The sequence below is a fragment of the Mesocricetus auratus genome, unplaced genomic scaffold, assembly GCF_017639785.1.
Source record: "Mesocricetus auratus isolate SY011 unplaced genomic scaffold, BCM_Maur_2.0 Super-Scaffold_100081, whole genome shotgun sequence".
Lineage (NCBI taxonomy): Eukaryota > Metazoa > Chordata > Mammalia > Rodentia > Cricetidae > Mesocricetus > Mesocricetus auratus.
In genome coordinates, this window is record NW_024429237.1 from 1,374,682 (window position 1) to 1,384,283 (window position 9,602).

At 49.6% G+C, this 9,602-nt stretch overlaps 1 protein-coding gene across 1 annotated transcript in view; it reads left to right on the top strand.

Annotated features, from left to right (window-relative positions):
- Window positions 1–9,602, top strand: part of Cacna1a (calcium voltage-gated channel subunit alpha1 A) — a 295,076-nt gene that overhangs the window by 238,768 nt on the left and 46,706 nt on the right. The window contains 2 exon segments of the mRNA XM_040736792.1: window positions 6,784–6,948; window positions 9,269–9,379. Coding sequence (XP_040592726.1) covers window positions 6,784–6,948; window positions 9,269–9,379 — 276 coding nt within the window.

The following is a 9,602-nucleotide window of genomic DNA, read 5'->3' on the forward strand; positions in this document are numbered from 1 at the left end:
AAACTTAGGAATACTTATAGGTACTCCATTTGACCTGTGAGAGGTAGATTCAGTTCTCTAAAGGTTAAAAGAATTGTTTATGAAGTTTGTAAAAAGATAAAAGTTTTGAGATATGTTAGCATTACCATTGTATGTTTTTTAAAGATTTATTTATTTATTACATATACAACATTCTGCCTCCATGTATGCCAGAAGAGGGCACCAGATCCCACTATAGATGGCTGTGAGCCACCATGTGGTTTCCCTCTGAGAAACTGAACTCAGGACCTCTGGGAGAGTAGTCAATGCTCTTAACCTCTGAGCCATCTCTCCAGCCCCCCCATTCTATGTTTTTTGTTTTGTTGTTGTTTTGGGGGTTTTGGTTGGTTGGTTGGGGTTTTTTTGTTTTGTTTTGTTTTTGTTTTTAGGCAGGTTTTCTATGTAGTTCTGGCTACCCTAGAATTCACCCTACAGAACAGATTGATCTGAACCCATAAAGGTCCCCTTGCCTCTGCCTCTGAGTGCTGGACTTAAAGGGGTGCACCCCCTTTAAAAATTGCTGCTGTTAAAGCTACAGTTAGTCGATATCATCAGAGACCTGAAAATGGTTAAATTATAGCTGGAAATATAATTCGAATGGCATGTGTATCTACTAAAATGACGGAGACTTACCCACTACCTAGAGGGTTGCCCTAGGCTTCTGTGATCTTGGTGGCTTTGTTGGAGGCAGCTTCACATAGGACAGTCTTCAGCTGCCTCACCCCAGCCTGAGAGGTCTTCTTGGAGAAGCAACTTGGGAAAACTGACCTTACTATGATGAGGCAGAGCAGGACAGTCAACCCTACAGTGTCCGTAGTTTGGGTGGAGCCCTGGTGGCTTGGTTTTGCCCAGTGTTAGTGTCACCACAATTCAGGTGGAGTCATTGTGCCCCATCTGTCTTTGGAGACCATAGGGTTCCCTGTAGAAGCTGGCGTGTCTATTATGGGAAGTCATTTTATTAAACATTGTAAATGCCATATTCACCAGATCTCTGAAGAGTATTAAGAATACCTGATTTAGTTACTTGTTCTAGGCTAAACTTTGAAAACACGTTAACTTGTATGTTTTAATTATTTATAACAGTTTAAGTTGGTAGCTTTTATGAAATTAGGAATTTACAGCTTTATCCCTGGGAACTCTACCAATCGTTTTATAGTGTACCATTATGGAATATCAGTTTTTTGTATGACTCAGTTTATCCAGATAGCTAAAGCTTAACAAAGCGAGCAGAGACAAAGAAGCCAGACAGATATTACTGTGACTCTGAGTAGACCTTGGGAATTTATAGACCTTATTATCAAATATACCTTATTTATCAAACACTTGTTGTTATCTGGGTTTTCTAGAAGCCTGGGGTTGAACAGTTAGCAAAGACACAAGTAGTTAGGTCTAAGTCTCTAAGTCAGCTTTGTTAATCCAAGTAGACCTTTATAACCTTAAAATTTTATCATCATAATCCATACCAATCCAAAATATTTTGGAGACTTGTTGCTGTTTCAGTAGTCTAAAAGGGGAAACAGAGGGCTCAGTAGGACTGAAAAGAAATACAGGTGTTGCCTTAGTTGGTTTATATTGTATGGTCATCATAAGATGTGGTTAAGTCCCATGGCATATACCTTTTAACCCTAGTAAGGATGACTGCCAGCCACGGAGCTGTTATTTAAAGATCTATTTTTGCAGATCACTTTTTAGATATGAGTTGGAGTCAAGTTACATATACAGTAAGTAGACCTGTTTTTCTAAATAAGGGTTGAGTCACATATAGCAAATTAAGACTCACCTTTTATTACAAGTTTCAAACTGACTTCTTTGTTACAGATTTTAGAGATTTTTTTTAACCATACCCAATGGACTTACAAACCCTGAGATAGAATTTGCGGCATAGTCTTAAGAGTCTGAGAGCAGAGTGCAGACAGATCATAGAGATAAGACTTTTAAGAGTGGGAGGAAAGATTTGAAGTGTAGAGCAGAGCTAGTATAGATAAGAGAGATTTGGGGGTCATTTGTTTATGCAGTGGCAGTTGTTAACAATTTGTGAGGATTTGGAAATCACATGTGCCCATGTTTGGCCATGGATCTGTAACTAAAGCTGTTGTAATAAAATCTGAGTCTATGGGGAAGAGAGAGGTCAAAGGACAAGACTTGCTGGAGGGATTTCTATTAGCACCAAGAGAGAGTGCATTGCGTCGTTAGGTGATGGGCATGGGCTTCGAGAAGCTGCAGGGGGAGTTCTGGGCAAGTGAGGAGAGGCCTGGAAGGGCTTGAGAGACAGAGCAGGCCACTTCAGGAGGGAGCTGAGGAGAGGCTGTGAACAGGGCCGTGGGCGGGAGCTGAGATGTGAGAGAATAGAGTCATGCGGGCCAAACAGGCTTAGGGAAGCTGCAGGAAGGACAGGGAACAGGGTTACAAAGCATCATAGATGCCAACAAAACAAAAACAGTGGTGGGAGCAAGGCAAAAGATCACAGGAGCCAGGCAGGATGGCCCGCAGAGAGATCACATAGTGGGGCAGCAGGCAGAGAGATCACATAGTGGGACAGCAGGCAGAGAGATCACATAGTGGGGCAGCAGGCAGAGAGATCACATAGTGGGACAGCAGGCAGAGAGATCACATAGTGGGACAGCAGGCAGAGAGATCACATAGTGGGGCAGCAGGCAGAGAGATCACATAGTGGGACAGCAGGCAGAGAGATCACATAGTGGGGCAGCAGGCAGAGAGATCACATAGTGGGGCAGCAGGCAGAGAGATCACATAGTGGGACAGCAGGCAGAGAGATCACATAGTGGGACAGCAGGCAGAGAGATCACATAGTGGGGCAGCAGGCAGAGAGATCACATAGTGGGACAGCAGGCAGAGAGATCACATAGTGGGGCAGCAGGCAGAGAGATCACATAGTGGGGCAGCAGGCAGAGAGATCACATAGTGGGAGAGCAGCAGGCGGGACTGCAGCTCCTAGGAGAAAGAGACCAATAAAAACGAAAATGAAAAAGCCTGCGTAAGCTGAGGGAGGTACAAAGAGAGAGAGAGCAGTCAGAGTGGGAGGAAGCAGGAAAAGGGTCTGGACAGCTTCAGGCGGATCTGCGGCTCCTGGAGGAGGTGAGGGAGAGCTTGCTGAACTGAGGTGGATAAAATGTTATCCCCAAACAGAGTGGGAAACTTGTCAGAGACAGAAGTGTTCCAAATCCCAGAGGAAAGGTGTCCCTCGCTGTCATCATCATTGGAGCCTAGTGGAGGCGAGAGGAGCTTCCAGGCACACTGGTGTGGTTTTTGGAGTAATAATAGACAAAGCAGGCAGTTTGGGGTGACACTTACCAGTAAAGAATAATGGGCGAGCAGGGGAAAGGGAGACGGTGAGTGTCTTTGCTAGAGAGACCAGACGGATGTAGCAGGTCAGAGCTGAGATGTGAGGCCAGTGCCCAGGTGGCTGGGTGCCTTGGGAGATGGAGAAGGCTCTAGGAGTCGGAGATACATTTATGGCATAGACAAGGAGAGGCATGGTTAGAGCATGGGGTGGGGGAGTAGTGAGAGAGTGGACTCTAGAATTTGGGGTCAAATTGATGATGACAGGAGTCAGCGGAAACAAGTGATCTCTACAAACCTTAGGAGAGGCGGATCAGCGCTTGGCTCAGAGCAGCCCAGTTCTGGCTGTTGGTACTGGATGAATTTAAAAAAGAGATTAAAAAGGAAGGACATGAGGCTCCTAGGTATGGTGGAGGGGAAGGTTTATTGTAGATAAAAGGGAGAGCATAGCAGGGGTATCTGGGAGAGTCCAGAGTGAGCATGACCCTGAGCCAGGCCGTGTGAGGAGAGGGGAGAGGAGCTACCAACCAAGACAGATAGCCTCAGCCGAGAGACTGGCCAAGAGGGTAAAGGGTAGACCAGAATCTAGGTAACTAAAATGGTTAGATTGTATAGGGAAGAGCAGCTGGGGGGAGGGCAGCCCGGTCCCTGACTGGAGAAGTTTAGGATAGGGGCTGGAGTATGCCAGCCATATTCTTTAGCCGGTAGGCACATAGTTGACAACTGCAACACCAAAAAGCCCACATCAGCATAGGTGGTGACTCAAGAGAGCTGCACCCATTCTTGGGACTCCCTGAACACTTTGCAGGCAGCTCTACGGAAAAGGCTCTTCAACAATTCTTGACTACAGATATAACACTGTGGAGAAGCCTACTGAATATAACTTCCATGTGAGCTTCCTGCGCTCCCTTAATCTTGTCAGTTTCCTGAGCTTCCTGAGCCTTGTGAGCCTTCTTCCTTGCTTAAAGAGCGAGAGTTTTCATAGGAAAGAACTACAGATAACTACACACCTTCCTCTGGTTCTTACGTTTTTGTCTGCCTCCTCTCTGAGCCTTGGATCTGGTGATATAAATAGCTCTTTTCCTTTACTTACAGCAGAGCATGGGAACACTTTGCCACAAAAAGCCACTTATTCTCTGAAACTTGACCAGTTTTAAGTCTCTGCAATAACCACCACTTATTATAAAAAAAAATGTGTCCCTTCCACAACCCAAACTGACAACAGCAGCATCTGTGGGCATGGACTACAAATGTTCAGAAGACAGTATGACAGACACGTCACTTCTGTTTATTGAAACAGTGGCAGTGGACTATCCGCTTCACCAGATACATATTTTTTGGTCCTGGCTTGCAGTACCACACGGGGTCCTTTCCAGCAAAGCAGGCCTTAAATTCACTCAGGTAGCAGTTGGTTGCACCTGTGCCAGTAGGACCGTTGTACCAGTGAGCACATCTTACCTAGTATGGTGGTCCTGTAGCACGTGGGGTCTACCCCTGAGCAGGACCACTCATGACAATCCTCCCTCAGCAACCTGTATCACTTTTTAAGTACTACAAAAAGCAGCCAGCAATAGTGAGAGGGATTCCGGTCATCCCCAGCCTTATTTGTCTGTCCTAAACCACAGCATGCATCGTCTTCATCAACAAGGTCTAGCAATTTCTGACATGCAACCAAAAGCAGTAACAATGGTCTTTATGGGGCCACTGGGAGTTCTCTAGCCAACAGCTCACAGGGAGGAAGCCCACCCTTGGCACTGAGGGTCTCCTGCAAGTTTATGGCCCCTGGGAATGCCTTTCCCACTCACACAGGAGGCTTTTGTTCAGACCCTCTACCTGCTGCTCTCTGCTCCTCCAGATCTGTGGGACACTCCAGGGTTACCATCATGTAATAGACCCTGCTGTGAGAGTGGCCAGGATCTCTGGCCATCCACTGCCACAAGCAAGTGCCCATTGTTCGTGAGATTCAGAAGCTATGGGGACACTAACAGGAAACATTAGTGAGGACCGCCACAGCATGCGCCAACACTCAACCTCTCCTTCAGCCATACCCAACGACTAAAGGAGCCCCAAGCTGAGTGAACAGTCTCTACCCTCAAGTATACTTTCTTGCATGGGAGACCTGTACACAGAGAGTATTCTCTGAGGGGACAGGCTTAGTCTTCCCCACCCACACAGCACACTGCTCTGGCCGTCACGCCTTCCTCCCTGCAGTGAACTGTTGCTCAGGGAGTGTCTCACAAGCTCTGAATTTGGCTTCTTTACTTTTCCTTCAAAACGCTCGATACACACCTCCCCAAACCCACCTTCAGGTGACCCAGCCAGGCCATTTTGTCTGCCTTGCCTTTCTCTCATCTCAATTGCTTTGGCACTTCCCAAACCCAACTTTCATGCTACTTAGAAAGATAGATAGATAGATAGATAGATAGATAGATAGATAGATAGATAGACAGACAGACAGACAGACAGACAGACAGACAGACAGACAGACAAGAGCCTCTCCTACCTCATAAAGATCAGTAAAACCCCCCAAAGCCCCATGACCGCCTGAAGGAACTGGATTCATCAACCTTTTCCTTAGCTCTCCTGTGAACAGTCCTGTCTGACCCACTGAACTAGACACTGAGCAGTGCCTGTGACATACCCAATCCCCTCAGTAATGCCTGTCCCTCTGTGTTGTTCTCTAGTACCTGATGTTCGTGGAGACCTCAACTGGTAATAGCCAAATTCCTCTCGGCTCTTTCAAGCCAGTCCCTCCTGGCTTCCGGCTACGCAGCCTTCGTAGTTCTGTAGCCCGGCTCCTCTGCCCCCACAGCACTGGACACCCCCCCGCCCGTGTCCCACAGCCTCCCTCACGCAAAGAGAAGCAAGGGGAAGAAAGAATAGTTTAGCCATGGGGCAGAACTCAGAAGGTGGAGCAAGAGGACCACTGTTCTGAAGCCAGCACTGGCTACAGAGTGTGACCCCTTCCCAGAAGGAGAGACAGGTCTATAGCTCAGCTGGTGGAGTCCAGAGTCCTGGAAGCCCCGGGCAACCATAGGTCATCTTGATTACATAGGCAGTTCGGAACCAGGCGGGGCTACATGAAGTCCTGGAGAGGGGAGAGAGAGGTGAGGGGAGAAAGAAAATAAGGGAGGACCTGTCAGACCCTAAGGGCAGGCACTGGTCTAGTGTCCTTCACAGCTGCTTTTCTCAGCTGCGCCTCAAGCCCAGCCTCTCTGAGCTGGTTTTCCTCATCCACAAACTGGTGCTGTAGATGATGGCTTGCCAGGGAGATTCCAGGAGGGGGGCAGGGCAGCAGTGTGTTGACCCCCCAAGTTGCCAGAGGCAACAGACTGTTGGTTTTTGTGAGGAACCCTCGAGCCCAGCTGGGGCCAGCACAACAAGGGTCTGGGCAGCTGCATGAGGAGGTTGTGAGCAGCTGGCCTCCCTGCTGCTGCCCTTCTCATGTGCCGGCATCTCCCACAGAGGGCCTGCATCGACTTTGCCATCAGTGCCAAGCCGCTGACCAGGCACATGCCCCAGAACAAGCAGAGCTTCCAGTATCGAATGTGGCAGTTCGTGGTGTCCCCGCCGTTTGAGTACACCATCATGGCCATGATCGCCCTCAACACCATCGTGCTGATGATGAAGGTGAGCTCCCACCACAGCATCCCAGCCAGACGGCACTCTGCCACCGCAAGCCTTCCCCACTGCTTCCTTCGCCTGCCACGCCACACTGCCACGCCTGCCCACCACGCTGCCACGCCACACTGCCACGCCTGCCACGCCTGCCCACCACACTGCCACACCACACTGCCACGCCTGCCCGCCACACTGCCACACCACACTGCCACGCCTGCCCGCCACACTGCCACGCCTACCCGCCACGCTGCCACGCCACACTGCCACGCCTGCCCGCCACACTGCCACACCACACTGCCACGCCTGCACACCACACTGCCACGCCAGACTGCCACACCACACTGCCACGCCTGCCCAACACACTGCCACGCCACACTGCCACGCCTGCCCAACACACTGCCACGCCTGCCCACCACACTGCGAGGCAGCTCCTTCCTTCCTCCCAGAAGCCTTAAACCAAGTCTCAGGCTGGTCTCTGCAGTTGCCTGATGCCACCCTCACCGGCACACGCCGTGGTCCCTCCAGTCTCTGATCTTTGGGAAGTCAGATGCCTGGTCCCTAGTGCTCAGCGGGGCCTCATGGAGTGGAGTGGACACCCTCCTTGAATGTGTGCTGGGTAGAACACGGGAATAGGTTGCAGATGGGGGCTTCTGGAGTTTCACGACTCCCAGGCCCTCACTGGGGGATTCTAGGCAGGGGCATTACATCTGAGCCACACCCCCAGCCCTCACTGAGAGATCCTAGGCCATCCCTGTACCACTGAGGCCACACCCCCAGACCTTCCTCTCTCTTTAAAATGATTTGTATTATTTGACTCCTAGGGCACCGGAGGTTACAGAAAACCAGTAATGGTGCCAGCCAGGAGGCTCAGCCAACACAGTAGCACATGTCCATTGTCCCAGCTGTCAGAGGCTGACAGGAAGGTCACAAATACAAGACCAATCTGGACAACTCAGCAAAGTCCGGCCTCAAAAATACAAAAAGCCAGCAAGATGGCTCAGTAGTAGAGGCACTTGCAGCCAAGCCTGTGACCCCAGTTCAATTCCCAGGGCCTACTTGTTGGAAGGAGAGAACCAAGTCCTGCAAGTTGTCCTCTGACCGCCACATGTGTACATAATAACTAATATGTAATTAACTTTTAAATGGTTCTGCCTGCATGGATGTCTGTGTGAAGGTGTCACATCCCCTGGAACTGGAGTTACAGACAGTCGTGAGCTGCCATGCGAGTGCTGGGAATTGAACCCCGGTCCTTTGAAGACCAGCCAGTGCTCTTAACCACTGAGTCATCCCTCCAGCCCCTTTAAATTTTTAAAAATAAAGAAAAATTACATAAAGGTTGAGGAAGGATGTGCCTGAGTGGTAGAGTACTTGTTCGGCATACATTAGGCTCTAGATTCCATTACTAGCACCAACCAATAAATAAAAAATGAGGAGGCTCCAGAGATACCTCAGTGGTTCTAACTGCCCTTCCAGAGGACCTGAGTTTGGTTCCAGAACCTATGTGGGATGGCTCACAACTACCTGTAACTCCTGCCCTAAAAGACCTGTAAGCTTGGGGCTGGAGAGATGGCTCAGAGGTTAAAAGCACTGGCTGCTCTTCCAGAGGTCCTGAGTTCAATTCCAGCAACCACATGGTGGCTCACAACCATCTGTAATGAGATCTGGTGCCTTCTAGGACACTGTATACATAATAAATAAAATCTTAGAGAGAGAGAGACCTGTAAGCTTTCTGGCCTCCACAGGCAATCACATGAGTGATTCACACACACAAACATATACACTTGCAGACACAGGAGATATCAACACAAAAGTAAATACAAAACCCTTTTTATCTGATGAGAACGCTTGCCTACGTCATTGAGATGCTTTACAACAGTAAATAGGTACTCGGTGTATCAGCAGATAAAGATTGCCACAATGAAGACTGGTGCTGTGGTTCATGGCTCACGCGTGTAATCGAAGCACTTGGGAGTCTGAGCTGAGATCATTACCATGATTCTGAGGCCAGCCTGTGCCAGAACGAGACTGTCTCATGATTCTGAGGCCAGCCTGTGCCAGAACGAGACTGTCTCATGATTCTGAGGCCAGCCTGTGCCAGAACGAGACTGTCTCATGATTCTGAGGCCAGCCTGTGCCAGAACGAGACTGTCTCATGATTCTGAGGCCAGCCTGTGCCAGAACGAGACTGTCTCATGATTCTGAGGCCAGCCTGTGCCAGAACGAGACTGTCTCATGGCTCAGGGCTTTGCCCTCTCGGGACCTTCAGGTCAGACCTGCAGTCTGGCTCCTAACCAGGCCACTGACTTCTCCCCTCTCCTCTCCCATCTAGTTCTACGGAGCCTCTGTGGCCTATGAAAATGCCCTCCGAGTGTTCAACATCGTCTTCACGTCCCTCTTCTCTCTCGAGTGTGTGCTCAAAGTCATGGCTTTTGGGATTTTGGTACGTGGGGACAGGGTAGTGGGAGCACATGGGGCTCAGGGTGCGGGGGGGGAGAGTGTGTGCTCTGGGCTCCCAAGACCTGGTCCCCAGCTGAGGCCTACACCAGCCTGTACAGCTTTGTGCTAACCTAGAACAAATACCAGGGAGGCCCAATCCAGATTCACCAGGGGCTAGTGGTGCATGCACTCAGCTGTCCTGCGGATGAGCCGGGTCAGGAAACCAC